Genomic DNA, 18,723 nt, shown 5'->3' with positions numbered 1-18,723 from the left:
ACTGCTAACAAAAACACTGATCCACCCTTTACTAGGACTGCTAACTCTGATAGCAAGTCCCACTTTTCCTATTCTCCGCTCTGCTGAATTGTTATCTCCTTACTGTTGAAGTGGGGATTGTTATCTCCTTACTGTTGTAGTGGGGATTGTTATCTCCTTTCTGTTGTAGTGGGGATTGTTATGTCCTTACTGTTGTGGTGGGGATTGTTATCTCCTACTGTTGTAGTGGGGATTGTTATATTCTTACTGTTGTAGTGGGGATTTTTATATCCTTACTGTTGTAGTAGGGATTGTTATATCCTTACTGTTGTAGTGGGAATCGTTATCCCCTTACTGTTGTAGTGGGGCTTGTTATATCCTTACTGTTGTGGTGGGGATTGTTATCTCCTTTCTGTTGTAGTGGGGATTGTCATATCCTTACTGTTGTAGTGGGGCTTGTTATCTCCTTACTGCTGTAGTGGGGATTGTTATATCCTTACTGTTGTAGTGGGAATCGTTATCCCCTTACTGTTGTAGTGGGGATTGTTATCTCCTTACTGTTGTAGTGGGGATTGTTATCTCCTTACTGTTATTACACGGAGGTTTTTGTTTTGTGGTAGTGGGGATTCACTGCGGTCGATATCATACTATCTCTCAATATCTGTAAAGGTATTTTGGAGAGAGCCTTTGTAATGTTGTGACAACTTGTGCTGGGATAACCGTTTGTTTCTTTTATGCAGAAACACAGCATTAACACAGCATTATTACAGCGTTGACGGCATCAAAACGGCATTAACACTGCATTGACGGCATCAACAAGACATTAACATAACATTGACATAGCATTGACAGCATCCTCACAACATTAACACAGCATTATTACAGCACTGACGGCATCAACACGGCATCAACACGACATTAACACTGCATATATGTCATCAACACAGCATCAACACAGCATTAACACAGCATTAACACAGCATTATTAAACCATTGACGGCATCAACACAGCATTATTACATCATTTACGGCATCAACACAGCAATAATACAGCATTATTACAGCATTGACGGCATCAACACAGAAAACTCTGAAAATACAGAGATGACTTCACGAGAGATGCCCGGCGATGCTAACTTCACGAGAGATGCCCGGCGATGTTAACTTCACGAGAGATGCCCGATGATGTTAACTTCACGAGAGATGCCCAGCGATGTTAATTTCACGAGAGATGCCCGGCGATGTTAATTTCACGAGAGATGCCCGGCGATATTAACTTCACGAGAGATGCCCGGTGATGTTAACCTCCTGTGGAATTGTCAATAACCGTTACACTTTGTCAGTAACTTTGACCTAAGTCTCAGTCAATTGAAGGACACCAGGACTGACATTACAGTAATAAACTGTGACGTCAGACTCCTTAATGCAGCGGTCATTCGAACTTTAGGCCATTGTCACATCAGTATATAATATAATACATATTTTACACAAATCATACAATGTACAGAGAATGAAGCCAATCATATTTCATTATAATACCCTTTATTTGTTTGCCTCATAGATGAATTTTCCTAGTAGACACAATTCTTTAATATTATGGACACTCAATAACTGTACGACTTTAAACACAGATGTTTTTTTCCAATAATAGCTTTTGATAAAACGGGATCTGAAATTTTCGAATTTAGAACAGACCAATAAAAAATTAAGACTCACACCTAGATTGTTTCACGGTCCATTGTCCTGTCGTGAAATCATCTATACAAGCCACTTTAAAATTAATTATCTTGTTAACAGCCGTTTACGCCAATATGAACAACTGTACTCCCAGCTTATGCATATTTATCTGCCGACTGTGCAATGTAATCATCACGGTGTAAGATAATTTGTTCATTTATTCACTTTGCTATAATTGAATTCCAAAACAACGGCGAAAATAGAATATTAATTAGGCGTGGTAACCACTGATAAACCATATATGTAGTGGTAACCATGGTTAGATTACCTAGTTATGTACTAGTTATACATTTGTATAGTGGTACATGTAGTTAGATCATCTAGGTATGTACCAGTTATATAGTGGTAACTATAATTAGATCAGGTAAGTATGTACATTTATATAGTGGTAACGATTGTCAGATTACCTAGGTATGTACTAGTTATATAGTGGTAACCATAGTAACATCATCTAGGTATGTACCAGTTATATAGTGGTAAATAAGGTTAGATCAGCTAGGTATGGACATTTATTTAGTGATAAGTATAGTTAGATCACCTAGTTATGTACCAGTGATATAGTGGTAGCTATGGTTAGATTACCTAGGTATGTACATTTATATAGTGGTAACAATAGTTAGATCATTTAGGTATGTACATTTATATAGTGGTAACTGTAGTTTGATCAGCTAGGTATGTATTAGTTATATAGTGGTAACTGTAGTTTGATCAGCTTGGTATGTATTAGTTATATAGTGGTTATATAGTGGTAACTATAGTTAGATCATCTAGGTATGTACCAGTTATATAGTGGTAAATAAGGTTAGATCAGCTAGGTATGGACATTTATTTAGTGATAAATATAGTTAGATCACCTAGTTATGTACCAGTGATATAGTGGTAACTATAGTTAGATTACCTAGGTATGTACATTTATATAGTGGTAACTATAGTTAGATCATTTAGGTATGTACATTTATATAGTGGTAACTGTAGTTTTAACAGCTAGGTATGTATTAGTTATATAGTGGTAACTGTAGTTTGATCAGCTTGGTATGTATTAGTTATATAGTGGTAACTGTAGTTTGATCATCTAGGTATCTATTAGTTATATAGTGGTAACTATAGTTAGATTACCTAGGTATGTACCAGTAATATGGTTCTAACCATAGTTAGATCACTTAGTTGTGTACCAATTATATAGTGGTAACTATAGTTAGATCAGCTAGGTATGTACATTTATATAGTGGTAACTGTAGTTAGATCATTTAGGTATGTACATTTATATAGCGGTAACTGTAGTTTGATCAGCTAGGTATGTATTAGTTATATAGTGGTAACTGTAGTTTGATCAGCTAGGTATATATTAGTTATATAGTGGTAACTATAGTTAGATTACCTAGGTATGTACCAGTAATATGGTTGTAATCATAGTTAGATCACTTAGTTATGTACCAATTATATAGTGGTAAATGTAGTTTAATCCACAAGTAAGGGGATACTGATACCTAATCCACAAGTAAGGGGATATTGTAAGGGGATATTCATACCTAATCCACAAGTTAGGGGATATTGATACCTAATCCACAAGTAAGGGGATATTGATACCTAATCCACAAGTAAGGGGATAGTGATACCTAATCCACAAGTAAGGGGATATTGATACCTAATCCACAAGTAAGGGGATAGTGATACCTAATCCACAAGTAAGGGGATATTGATACCTAATCCACAAGTAAGGGGATAGTGATACCTAATCCACAAGTAAGGGGATATTGATACCTAATCCACAAGTAAGGGGATACTGATACCTAATCCACAAGTAAGGGGATATTGATACCTAATCCACAAGTAAGGGGATACTGATACCTAATCCACAAGTAAGGGGATATTGATACCTAATCCACAAGTAAGGGGATACTGATACCTAATCCACAAGTAAGGGGATATTGATACCTAATCCACAAGTAAGGGGATACTGATACCTAATCCACAAGTAAGGGGATATTGATACCTAATCCACAAGTAAGGGGATATTTATACCTAATCCACAAGTAAGGGGATATTGATACCTAATCCACAAGTAAGGGGATATTGATACCTAATCCACAAGTAAGGGGATAGTGATACCTAATCCACAAGTAAGGGGATATTGATACCTAATCCACAAGTAAGGGGATAGTGATACCTAATCCACAAGTAAGGGGATATTGATAACTAACCCACAAGTAAGGGGATATTGATACTTAATCCACAAGTTAGGGGATATTGATACCTAGTAGAGCATCTAAAACGCCAACAAAAACAGCGTGATAATCACACAACTTTATTATAGGGTTCTAGTCTGACTGTTCGTGTGTAGTTATTTACTGTATTCCTGGTAAAAACACTGCCAATGGCGCTTTTCATACTTACATTACTGAATATTTCTGTAATCAGGACGCACTTTCCTATACTCTAATATGAAAACAGAGGAAACTCCGTGGAAGTGTACCGCGTTAAATACTGGCTGGTTAAGGCTGTCAGAAACGTCCATAAACAATAGCCTGTGAGTGTTGTTGATACGTTTTATTCTGCTATGTTTTTATATATAATAACTACATGATAAAATATTACTACAATGTTGCATATCAATTATACTATATACGAGAATACTGCATTTCAGCATCGGGAATATTGTACAAGTATGGGATTTTAACGAGATGAAGAGATGCTTTTAAGATTAAATATCGTATCATTACATAATATTGCCAAAGTATAATTAAATTGTATCACGTGATCACATTACACCAAAAGAAGATATGGGAGCAAGTGATGAATGTCAAACACGCAATGAGCATATCTCTAAACAAATCATAGATCTCAGGAAAATACACACAGTTCACACTGGACTGATGTCTACACCAATAGGTGTGTATAACGGAATGTCATGGTTATAACGCTGTCCACACAGATCACACTGGACTGATGTCTACACCAGTAATACAGTAGGTGTGTATAACGGAATGTCATGGTTATAATATGCTGTTCACACAGATCACACTGGACTGATGACCACACCCGTAATACAGTAGGTGTGTTTAACGGAATGTCATGGTTATAATGCTGTTCACACAGATCACACTGGACTGATGACCACACCAGTAATACAGTAGGTGTGTATAACGGAATGTCATGGTTATAACGCTGTCCACACAGACGAGGGTACTAATAGGCTTCGTATCCACGTTTCTGAGAAGATTTGTTCTTTGCACATACAACGCAGGCAAAGAGGACCAGTAGGATCTGTAAGATTTGATAGAATATAAATAAACTCATGTATCGAAATATATATAATTGCAGATTGACTTTATAGATTATGCAGCTTTATGTGAAAGAAATATAAATGTGACATATCACTTACCGGCGTTTGTTCTGTGTGTTCGAAATTGACACTACATGTGTGTATATAATTTATTTATGTATATTTTTTTGTTATATATAAAACTGTATATACAAATAAAACATCTTTATGTCCTTGTGATGATTAGCTATAAAAGGAACGGCAGAAGAATTTCTTAGTACTTCCCTATTAAATTATATATATATATTTAGCTTTTTACATAATCATCGCGGTTTTTGGGAGGGTTTTCATGCCGGTATGAACGCAAATCGGTTACATCCATATTGCATGAAGCCCGCTAAAAACAACGGCATGAAAATTTAAAAAAAAATAAAACGCCGTTCAATCCATATAATACATTTTTACTATGGAAAAATTATTTAATTTCATTTATTTGTTCTTAAATCAATAATTTATTAACTGCGTTTTGTATATGCGTCGTCCTTTAAACGACATTGTCAGAACAGCCCTATTTAAATAAAACTGGCGCCAAAAATTTACCGTAGTCATTTGAGCGTTTGACGCAGGGGCATTTCTCCATGTTTACCGAATCGAAGAGACAAGACTCCCATTGAACAGGGTTAATCCATAACGTCATAAGTAAGCCATGTGATACCTCAAGAGATGTTTTTGCTTTCATACTCAAATGAAATGTATTTCTGCTGGTAATGTTCATATAGTGGGTTGCAGCGCAAATGTAAATATATGTGTATAACTCGAGTGAGGGTTTACTCGGTGTAGCTGTGTATAACTCGAGGGAGGCTTTACTCGTTGTATATCTGTATAACTCGAGTGAGGCTTTACTCGTTGTTGCTGTGTATAACTCGAGTGAGGCTTTACTCAGTGTACTGTGTATAATTCGAGTAAAGCTTTACTTGATGTAGATGTGTATAACTCGAGTGAGGCTTTACTCGATGTAGCTGGTGTATAACTCGAGTGAGGCTTTACTCGATGTAGATGTGTATAACTCGAGTGAGGCTTTACTCGTTGTATATGTGTATAAATCGTGTGAGGCTTTACTCGTTGTATATGTGTATAACTCGAGTGAGGCTTTACTCGATGTAGCTGTGTATAACTCGAGTGAGGCTTTACTCGTTGTATATGTGTTTAAATCGTGTGAGGCTTTACTCGATGTAGCTGTGTATAACTCGAGTGAGACTTTACTCGATGTAGCTGTGTATAACTCGAGTGAGGCTTTACTTGATGTAGCTGTGTATAACTCGAGTGAGGCTTTACTCGATGTAACTGTGTATAAATCGTGTGAGGCTTTACTCAATGTAGCTGTGTATAACTCGTGTGAAGCTTTTTTCGATGTAGCTGGTGTAAAACTCGTGTTATGCTTTCCTCGATTTAGATGTGTAAAACTTGAGTGAGGATTTACTTGTTGTATATGTGTATTACTCGAGTGAGGCTTTATTCGATGTAGTTGGTGTATAACTCGTGTTATGCTTTACTCGATGTAGATGTGTATAACTCGAGTGAGGCTTTACTTGTTGTATATGTGTATAACTCGAGTGAGGCTTTACTCGATGTAGCTGTGTATATAACTCGTGTGGGGCTTTTCATGTTGTATATGTTTATAACTCGAGTGAGGCTTTACTCGGCGTAGCTGTGTATAACTCGAGTGAGGCTTTACTCGATGTAGCTGTGTATATAACTCGTGTGGGGCTTTTCTTGTTGTATATGTTTATAACTCGAGTGAGGCTTTACTCGGTGTAGCTGTGTATAACTCGAGTGAGGCTTTACTCGTTGTATATCTGTATAACTCGAGTGAGGCTTTACTCGGTGTAGCTGTGTATAACTCGAGTGAGGCTTTACTTGTTGTATATGTGTATAACTCGAGTGAGGCTTTACTTGTATATGTGTATAACTCGAGTGAGGCTTTACTCGTTGTATATGTGTATAACTCGAGTGAGGCTTAACTCGGTGTAGCTGTGTATAACTCGTGTGAAGCTTTTTTCGATGTAGCTGGTGTAAAACTCATGTTATGCTTTCCTCGATGTAGATGTGTAAAACTTCAGTGAGGCTTTACTTGTTGTATATGTGTATAACTCGAGTGAGGCTTTACTCGATGTAGCTGTGTATAACTCGAGTGAGGCTTTACTTGATGTAGCTGTGTATAACTCGAGTGAGACTTTATTCGATGTAGCTGTGTATAACTCGTGTGGGGCTTTTCTCGTTGTATATGTGTTTAACTCCAGTGAGGCTTTACTCGGTGAAGCTGTGTATAACTCGAGTGAGGCTTTACTCGTTGTATATCTGTATAACTCGATTGAGCCTTTACTTGTTGTATATCTGTATAACTCGAGTGAGGCTTTACTCGATGTTGCTGTGTATATATCGTATGAGGCTTTACTTGTATATGTGTATAACTCGAGTGAGGCTTTACTCGTTGTAGCTGTGTATAACTCGAGTGATGCTTTACTTGTATATGTGTATAACTTGAGTGAGGCTTAACTTGTATATGTGTATAACTTAAGTGAGGCTTTACTCGATGTAGCAGGTGTATAACTCATGTTATGCTTTACTCGATGTAGAGGTGTAAAACTCGAGTGAGGCTTTACTTGTATATGTGTATAACTCGAGTGAGGCTTTACTCGGCGTAGCTGTGTATAACTCGACTGAGGCTTTACTCGGCGTAGCTGAGTATAACTCGAGTGAGGCTTTACTCGTTGTAGCTGTGTATAACTCGAGTGAGGCTTTACTTGTATATGTGTATAACTTGAGTGAGGCTTAACTTGTATATGTGTATAACTTGAGTGAGGCTTTACTCGATGTAGCTGGTGTATAACTCATGTTATGCTTTACTCGATGTAGAGGTGTAAAACTCGAGTGAGGCTTTACTTGTTGTGTATGTGTATAACTCGAGTGAGGCTTTACTCGGTGTAGCTGTGTATAACTCGAGTGAGGCTTAACTCGATGTAGCTGTGTAGAACTCGAGTGAGGCTTTTCTTGATGTAGCTGTGTATAACTCCAGTGAGGCTTTACTCGATGTAGCTGTGCATAACTCGTGTTGGGCTTTTCTCGTTGTGTATGTGTATAACTCGAGTGAGGCTTTACTCGGTGTAGCTGTGTATAACTCGAGTGAGGCTTTACTTGTATATGTGTATAACTCGAGGGAGGCTTTACTCGGCGTAGCTGTGTATAACTCGAGTGAGGCTTTACTCGTTGCATATGTGTATAACTCGTGTGAGGCTTTCCTTGTATATGTGTATAACTCGAGTGAGGCTTTACTTGTTGTATATGTGTATAACTCGAGTGAGGCTTTACTCGTTGCATATGTGTATAACTCGTGTGAGGCTTTACTTGTATATGTGTATAACTCGAGTGAGGCTTTACTCGGCGTAGCTGTGTATAACTCGAGTGAGGCTTTACTCGTTGTATATCTGTATAACTCGAGTGAGGCTTTACTCGGTGTAGCTGTGTATAACTTGAGTGAGGCTTTACTTGTATATGTGTATAGCTTGAGTGAGGCTTTACTTGTATATGTGTATGACTTGAGAGAGGCTTTACTCGATGTAGCTGTGTATAACTCAAGTGAGGCTTTACTCAATGTTGCTGTGTATAACTCGAGTGAGGCTTTACTCGGTGTAGCTGTGTATAACTCGTGTGGGGCTTTACTCGATGTAGCTGTGTATAACTTGAGTGAGTCTTTACTCGATGTAGCTGTGTATAACTCGAGTGAGGCTTTACTCGATGTAGCTGTGTATACCTCGAGTGAGGCTTTACTCGTTGTATATGTGTATAACTGGAGTCATTACTCGTGGCATGACTCCGTTGGATATTTTCTCTCCTTCGTATATTTATAAAAGTGTCCTATCCTCAATCAGCCTACCTCTACAGCAGCTACAGCGGCCCCGGATCCTATCAGGATGTCAGCATTGTCATCAACCCAGTCCTCAATGGCACTGTAACAGCCCTGAAATGCATGGTGGCCATTATTGTGTCATTAACAGTATCATACAGCTGTATTACTTTGAATGTTATGCTTTCACAAAACACTGGGAAAACGTTACACCGTCTGATACAAAGCGATGGAAAATGAATTAAATGTAAGATTTCGAAAAGTGTTTGTTCCATTGAAGATTAACCATAGCGATACTATTACTTTCCAGTGGAGCTATACGTGACAGTCTGGGCATTGTTATGATTTTATATGGAGACAGGCAATAATCAAAGTTCGATAACTCCCACTAACTGTAGGTTACGTCCGATCCACTTCTTACACCATCACTTAAACATTGGTATTCTTTGTTTTCCTTGATTAAATCAGTTTTTGCGTAATGATAAACTCATTAGGTAGTTCTCCGCTGGTGACAACTTGTATTACTTGTATGGAAAATATATCTCCTTAACAATCAAGAAATATAAATTTAAGGCAGGTGATATTGTCCATGTTACCTATGTCAAACCTATTGGTGCTACCTTGTCGGGGACTATCAATGGGGTTATCTTGTCGGGGACTATCAATGGTGTTACCTTTTCTGAGACAATCAATGGTGTTACCTTGTCGGAGACAATCAATGGTGTTACCTTGTCGGGGACTATCAATGGTGTTACCTTGTCGGGACTATCAATGGTGTTACCTTGTCGGAGACTATCAATGGTGTTACCTTGTCGGGGACTATCAATGGTGTTACCTCGTCGGGGACTATCAATAGTGTTATCTTGTCGGGGACTATCAATGGTGTTACCTTGTCGGATGTTATAAATGGTGTTACCTTGTCGGATATTATAAATGGTGTTACCTTGTCCGAGAAGGAATTGTTGGTAGTAGGACTCGTAAGACAGTCGTAGTTTGTTCGGCTGGCGTTCCGACAGCATATGAGAGGAATGATTTGATTTGGTAACAGTTTCTGCCATTTTTTCGCCGTATTGTTAAATTCGGAGTATGTTTCAACTCCACAGCATTCAAACTAAAACATTTAAAAGAAACTGGCATGTTTATGTTGGTTTAATCATTTCAAACATGCGAGTGTGTTTTTGTAATGCTGCATTTATTTCAACAAACTTTCCAGAATATAAACAATGACAATAGTATATAATGCATATGATATTTCCTGTGTCGATACCATGCCGCACACAAACCAATGACAACACAACATTCTAACGTTAAAGAAGTTTAACAATATACCAAACCTCGGACATGATAAAGTTGAGACCGAGAGTGACCGCGTCTGTACCGTTGGTGCCCGTATAATCATTGGCGATAGCCGTCTGTAACGGTTCCTTCAGCCACCCGTCTACCTGTACAGACAACGTGCTAGAAAACATGTCTTAAATATTTCAAAGTTTCACTAAGTTTGAAGTTTTAGTATAAGTGAATACCTTGTGAATACGTCTTGAGTGGCAATACTCAAAAATACATCTACCGCTATAAAAGCTCAAATAAATATAAAATAAACATTATCGCCAAAAAGGAATCAAACAAATTCTGTAAAATGTCTAATAATTTACGTGTCTTATGACTAACTTGTCTTATGACATACTGTTTAATGGCTTACGTGTCTAATGATTTACGAGACTAATGACTTACGTGTCTTTTGACTTACGAGACTAATGACCTACGTGTCTAATGACTTGTGTGTCAGACCTATTTAATCTAAAGACATCTTACCTCTTCCCGGATAGCAAACAGTAGTATGACGAATGTAAGTTCTACCAGAATAACCATCACGATGATGATAGAGTACTGAAAAAAACATCAACTGTTATTTAACAATACATATTGTAATAACAGTCAACAAACACCGTTATATCAGTAAAAACAACACATACTGTTATATCAGTAAACAACACATACTGTTATATCAGTCACAACAACACATACTGTTACATCAGTAACCCCAACACATACTGTTATATCAGTGAACAACACATACTGTTATATCAGTCACAACAACACATACTGTTATATCAGTAACAACAACACAACCTGTTATATCAGTAACAACAACACATACTGTTATATCAGTAACAACAACACATACTGTTATATCAGTAACAACAACACATACTGTTATATCAGTAACAACAACACATACTGTTATATCAGTAACAACAACACATACTGTTATATCAGTAACAACAACACATACTGTTATATCAGTAACAACAACACATACTGTTATATCAGTAACAACAACACATACTGTTATATCAGTAACAACAACACATACTGTTATATCAGTAACAACAACACATACTGTTATATCAGTAACAACAACACATACTGTTATATCAGTAACAACAACACATACTGTTATATCAGTAACAACAACACATACTGTTATATCAGTAACAACAACACATACTGTTATATCAGTAACAACAACACATACTGTTATATCAGTAACAACAACACATACTGTTATATCAGTAACAACAACACATACTGTTATATCAGTAACAACAACACATACTGTTATATCAGTAACAACAACACATACTGTTATATCAGTAACAACAACACATACTGTTATATCAGTAACAACAACACATACTGTTATATCAGTAACAACAACACATACTGTTATATCAGTAACAACAACACATACTGTTATATCAGTAACAACAACACATACTGTTATATCAGTAACAACAACACATACTGTTATATCAGTAACAACAACACATACTGTTATATCAGTAACAACAACACATACTGTTATATCAGTAACAACAACACATACTGTTATATCAGTAACAACAACACATACTGTTATATCAGTAAAAACAACACATACTGTTATATCAGTAACAACAACACATACTGTTATATCAGTAACAACAACACATACTGTTATATCAGTAACAACAACACATACTGTTATATCAGTAACAACAACACATACTGTTATATCAGTAACAACAACACATACTGTTATATCAGTAACAACAACACATACTGTTATATCAGTAACAACAACACATACTGTTATATCAGTAACAACAACACATACTGTTATATCAGTAACAACAACACATACTGTTATATCAGTAACAACAACACATACTGTTATATCAGTAACAACAACACATACTGTTATATCAGTAACAACAACACATACTGTTATATCAGTAACAACAACACATACTGTTATATCAGTAACAACAACACATACTGTTATATCAGTAACAACAACACATACTGTTATATCAGTAACAACAACACATACTGTTATATCAGTAACAACAACACATACTGTTATATCAGTAACAACAACACATACTGTTATATCAGTAACAACAACACATACTGTTATATCAGTAACAACAACACATACTGTTATATCAGTAACAACAACACATACTGTTATATCAGTAACAACAACACATACTGTTATATCAGTAACAACAACACATACTGTTATATCAGTAACAACAACACATACTGTTATATCAGTAACAACAACACATACTGTTATATCAGTAACAACAACACATACTGTTATATCAGTAACAACAACACATACTGTTATATCAGTAACAACAACACATACTGTTATATCAGTAACAACAACACATACTGTTATATCAGTAACAACAACACATACTGTTATATCAGTAACAACAACACATACTGTTATATCAGTAACAACAACACATACTGTTATATCAGTAACAACAACACATACCGTTATATCAGTAACAACAACACATACTGTTATATCAGTAACAACAACACATACTGTTATATCAGTAACAACAACACATACCGTTATATCAGTAACAACAACACATACTGTTACAACAGTAAGCAACTATGTACCCGCTGTTATAACAGTATTCAACACCACATTTATTATTAAGCTATATAATTTAAAACGTCAATGTGAATTTTAAATAATTAAAACAAAACACCGGAAGACAATCTCCCGCAAGTACTTTTGCCAATCGTTAGGCTCTTCAGGCGGTATTATATGAATTGTGACGTTTTTGGGTAAATTTCACCAACTGTCTCCTGCATACACACATGCAAGCATGAATACACCACACAATTGGATGCACGTCCTTAAATGACCTTAACTGTTAATAGGACGTTAAACAAAATTAAACCAAACCAAACACTGAGACAAAAAACAATGACGTCATAAATAAAGTTAACATGATACGGATGTCTATTACTGAAGACATCTTACAATGACTACAATAAATGTACCTGTATTTCATGGCAAAAAAACATACGACAAAAGAAAAGGAGTATGCTTAATAATGATCAAATGATTGCATCGCTTCAGAGTAAAGGTAACATTTATAATAAATAGATATGATGTTCAACACTTATTTCATCTTAACATATCAAACATAGAACGGGGGGCGCTTTACCACGTCATCTATGTAGTGACTTACACATATGAGTAGAGCACGGACTTTACAGCACGCCCCTAGACAACCTATTATTCCCAGGAGGAAGAAGAACGCTCCAATCACTATAAACGCTATGGCAGCATCTTGCAGGAACTCTTCAATGTTGAAATTTGCTATGCTGGAGTTATCAACTCCTGCTTCCTCTAGCGCCTTCCGGAAGTTGTTGTACCAGTCGCTGAGAACGTCGTCCATGATACTTTCGCCCCATTTTACAATACAGCCGACTGTAAGGAGTAGTATACCCACCAACTGAAAGCAATGCATTAAGCATATTAATATTCACGACTGCTGTTTAATAAAATCACACCCCAGAACTCTTACTGAGATACATAGTTAAAGGAATAAAAAAGCAATAGGTACATTGTTTTACATCTTGTGTGCTGTAAAGTTAATGATTTAACAAAATCAATTCCAACCATTCCGCGCCGACATAAAGGTAAAATTGACTGGCTTTAAAGGTGGACGTCGCTCCTGTTATTTTCAAAGGACAGTTTGTTTTTACCCGAGACCAATTAAACAGCTAACTTCATGCTTTTAATTTTCCACATATTCCAATATGCAGAGAACATAAGCGTAGCCCCTGGATGTCTCCGTGTGGCAATATGGGTAGTATGGTAAAGATCGGTATGACTAAATAAACAAACCAATATGACAATGTTCTCATAGTTTATATTCAATGATGTCATGATTAAAATGCAATTGAATTAAAATATGATTGAGTGGCTTAGTGAATAACTCGATAAGGCTTTAGCTTGTTAAAACATTCCCTACACGTTTTGTTAGTATGCCTTGCCTATAACTATTCAGTCAGTGTAATTTCTGTGTGTAAAACGTGCAGCACGACCCACAAATGTATTGTTCAAATACCAAGCACTTTTGTGGGATAACGATGCAATAGATAAAGTAGTGGTCAAACGTTTCAAAGTGAACTCTCTCCGTTTGATGTAGTTAATACACGCCGTTTCTTATTGATAGTTTGGCAGCAATCTTTTTGTATACCCATGTCTAGGACGGGACAATAGTGACGTCGTGTTCTGTATACCCCTGTCGTAGGACGGGACTATAGTGAAGTCGTGTTCTGTATAACTCTGTCTAGGACGGGACTATAGTAAAGTCGTGTTCTGTATACCCCTGTCTAGGACGGGACTATAGTGACGTCGTGTTCTGTATACCCCTGTCTAGGATGGGACTCGTGTTCTGTATACCCCTGTCGTAGGACGGGACTATAGTGAAGTCGTGTTCTGTATAACTCTGTCTAGGACTGGACTATAGTAAAGTCGTGTTCTGTATACCCCTTTCTAGGACGGGACTATAGTGACGTCGTGTTCTGTATAACCCTTGTGTAGGTCGGGACTATAGGGACGTCGTGTTCTGTATACCCCTGTCGTAGGACGGGACTATAGTGAAGTCGTGTTCTGTATACCTCTGTCTAGGACGGGACTATAGTGACGTCGTGTTCTGTATAACCCTTGTGTAGGACGGGACTATAGTGACGTCGTGTTCTGTATACCCCTGTCTAGGATGGGACTATAGTGACGTCGTGTTCTGTATACCCATGTCTAGGATGGGACTAAAGTGACGTTGTGTGCTGTATACCCCTGTCTAGGACGGGACTATAGTGACGTCGTGTTCTGTATACCTCTGTCTAGGATGGGACTATAGTGACGTCGTGTTCTGTATACCTCTGTCTAGGATGGGACTATAGTGATGTCGTGTTATGTATACCCCTGTCTAGGATGGGACTATAGTGACGTCGTAGTGATGTCGTGTTCTGTATACCCCTGTCTAGGACGGGACTATAGTGACGTCGTGTTCTGTATACCCCTGTCTAGGATGGGACTATAGTGACGTCGTGTTCTGTATACCCCTGTCTAGGATGGGGCAATAGTGACGTCGTGTTCTGTGTATCCCTGTCTAGGACGGGACTATAGTGACGTCGTGTCCTGTATACCCCTGTCTAGGATTGGACTATAGTGACGTCGTGTTCTGTATACCTCTGTCTAGGATGGGACTATAGTGACGTCGTGTTCTGTATACCTCTGTCTAGGACGGGAATATAGTGACGTCGTGTTCTGTATAACCCTTCTAGGACGGGACTATAGTGACGTCTTGTTCTGTATAACCCTTCTAGGACGGGACTATAGTGACGTCGTGTTCTGTATACCTCTGTCTAGGACGGGAATATAGTGACGTCGTGTTCTGTGTATCCCTGTCTAGGACGGGACTATAGTGCCGTCTTGTTCTGTATAACCCTTCTAGGACGGGACTACAGTGACGTCGTGTTCTGTATACACCCGTCTAGGACGGGACTATAGTGGCGTCGTGTTCTGCTTACCTCTGTCTAGGTTGGGATTATAGTGACGTCGTGTTCTGTGTACCCCTGTCTAGGACGGGACTATAGTGACGTCGTGTTCTGCTTACCTCTGTCTAGGTTGGGACTATAGTGACGTCGTGTTCTGTATACCTCTGTCTAGGTTGGGACTATAGTGACGTCGTGTTCTTTATACCCCTGTCTAGGATGGGACTATAGTGACGTCGTGTTCTGTATACACCTGTCTAGGATGGGACTATAGTGACGTCGTGTTATGTATACCTCTGTCTAGGACGGGACTATAGTGACAGGACGGGACAATAGTGACGTCGTGTTCTGTATACCTCTGTCTAGGACGGGCCTATAGTGACGTCGTGTTCTGTATACCTCTGTCTAGGTTGGGACTATAGTGACGTCGTGTTCTGTATTCCCCTGTCTAGGATGGGACTATAGTGACGTCGTGTTCTGTATACACCTGTCTAGGACGGGACTATAGTGACGTCGTGTTCTGTATACCCCTTCGTATCCCTGTCGTAACTTTACTGAGCTCATTTTCTTTCTCGTCAGTTGTGTCACAGTGTTGTCATGAACTGTATGCCATATCACTCTTACACTAAAAAAAAAGTGCAATATGTTTTTGTTTATGCTGTGATATATCTGTATATATGTATTTGTGTTGCTTGCTAACAAGTAGTACTCTGACTTGTAATGTTCAGTTTTTTCAGCCGTTTTATTGTTATTTAATATGCATGCTGTGATATTTCGTTGATGTTTGTAATTTTCTATGTATTTTATTCATGTTTTGTCGTAAAAACAGCTTTAGAGAGCAATTGTTTATTGTTTAACATGCACGACTTTAAATAAAACTTCTTGTATCTTTTATCTTGTATTCCATCATAATAAGTATCTATAAAAGTTGAACTGGCGCACTTTAGTTTTATGGAGGCTCGCCCCGTGACTGTCACCCCTGCAGGTGGGGGATCGGGAAAAGAATACACCTGCTGTTACCCACTGCTGTATCGTAGGAGGCGACTAATGTTGGAACCCCCTGCAGAATTGGGGATTTGCTTTGGTGTCCTCTATTTGGAGACACAAAAGCGACCAAAATAAATCTGCTACGCCTATTTCAATATTTGACATATTTATCTTTCTTTCTTCTTCTAACTACCTTTTATTTCCTAGCGCCTTTCTTGGCAACACCTCACTTTTGAGTTGAATGTTGAGCGTTCGCTCAGGTGAGGAAGGCAATGGGTTCTGTCCCTAGGCTGGGACATACCAAAGTCCTTAGAAATAGTAGTTGTTATTCCCTGCTTAACGTTCAGCATGAAGGGGAATGGCAACAACTGGTTCACCCGTTGTCAGTATAATGTGTACGGGCGGAAAGCTGTGCTTGGGGCCCCTCAGCATGGTATTTCAGTGAGGTAGCACTATAAAGTCGGAATCAGATCCGCGCTATTACAAGAAGACAAGTATACCAACATACCCTGTCTCCTGCATACACACACGCAAGCACGCATACACTACATACATGGAGGCACGTCCTTAAATGACCTTAGCTGTTAATAGGACGCTAAACAAAATTAAATCAAACCCGTGACTGTCCCTGGCCAATGAATGAATGGTTATAATAACCATAAGAAGAGAGCTTACCGCGAATAACAAGTTGATGAGAACAAGGATAATTTGACCACATCCGCTACACGCCCCCATTACGTCAGTTCCGTCAGTGGTCGGTGATATGTTAGACGTCGGGACAGTTTCTCTCGCGTCTCAACCGGCTAGTACATGGCGCTCGTGATCACTGTAACCAAGGTAACGAGAAACGATTAGCGGAAATGGAATATTCAATTCCATTTACTCATGAAGCTTAAATGAAACAAAAACATAATAGACTCGTTCCATCAATTCATAATGACATCAATACAAACTCATTATTTCTAAACGATAAAATAGAATGTCGGCAGTGTTAGGTTTGAACCCCAATCTGCAGGAAAGTTCGACTTCTGGAGTCTGGGAAACGCTTGTCGCACCTGTAGATACTGTTTATTTCGGGTCAGTCTTTGAGGAAAGTATATATTATCAGCGTTTATATTCTGTGTTGTATATTTGTATGGGAATATTATCTAATAGAGAGCAATACAAGTCCTATAACTGTAAAAAACCCGTGTATACGTACAGAATAATAATATGTAAATTACCCGTGTATACGTACAGTATAATACTATGTAAATTACCCGTGTATACGTACAGTATAATAATATGTAAATTACCCGTGTATATGTACAGTATAATAATATGTAAACTACCCGTGTATATGTACAGTATAATGATATGTAAACTACCCGTGTATATGTACAGTATATTAATATGTAAATTATCCGTGTATATGTACAGCATAATAATATGTAAATTATCCGTGTATATGTACAGTATAATAATATGTAAATTACCCGTGTATACGTACAGTATAATAATATGTAAATTACCCGTGATTATGTACAGTATAATAATATGTATCTTACCCATGTATATGTACAGTATAATAATATGTAAATTACCCGTGTATGTGTACAGTATAATAATATGTAAATTATCCGTGTATGTGTACAGTATAATGATATATAAATTACCCGTGTATATGTACAGTATAATAATATGTAACTTACCCATGTATATGTACAGTATAATGATATGTAAACTACCCGTGTATATGTACAGTATGATAATATGTAAATTCCCCGTGTATATGTACAGTATAATAATACGTAACTTACCCGTGTATATGTACAGTATAATAATCTGTCAACTCCCCCTGTATATGTACAGTATGATAATATGTAAATTACCCGTGTATATGTACAGTATATTAATATATAAATTATCCGTGTATATGTACAGTATAATAATATGTAACTTACCCATGTATATGTACAGTATAATGATATGTAAACTACCCGTGTATATT

The 18,723-nt window shown here is 37.6% G+C and overlaps 1 protein-coding gene across 1 annotated transcript; it reads right to left on the bottom strand.

Annotated features, from left to right (window-relative positions):
- Positions 1 to 4,233: 4,233 nt before the first annotated feature.
- Positions 4,234 to 17,554, bottom strand: LOC110455769 (tetraspanin-9-like). The gene is made up of 7 exons (XM_021506132.1): positions 17,409 to 17,554; positions 13,430 to 13,696; positions 10,695 to 10,769; positions 10,217 to 10,324; positions 9,826 to 9,993; positions 8,913 to 8,996; positions 4,234 to 4,980 (listed from the first exon to the last, which is right to left on the bottom strand). Exons 1-7 carry the CDS (start codon positions 17,466 to 17,468, stop codon positions 4,903 to 4,905), a joined length of 840 nt encoding a protein of 279 aa, XP_021361807.1. The 5' UTR covers positions 17,469 to 17,554; the 3' UTR covers positions 4,234 to 4,902.
- Positions 17,555 to 18,723: the final 1,169 nt, after the last annotated feature.

Source organism: Mizuhopecten yessoensis, unplaced genomic scaffold, assembly GCF_002113885.1.
Source record: "Mizuhopecten yessoensis strain PY_sf001 unplaced genomic scaffold, ASM211388v2 scaffold945, whole genome shotgun sequence".
Classification (NCBI taxonomy): Eukaryota; Metazoa; Mollusca; class Bivalvia; order Pectinida; family Pectinidae; genus Mizuhopecten; species Mizuhopecten yessoensis.
This window is presented reverse-complemented; position numbering and strand designations above follow the sequence as displayed.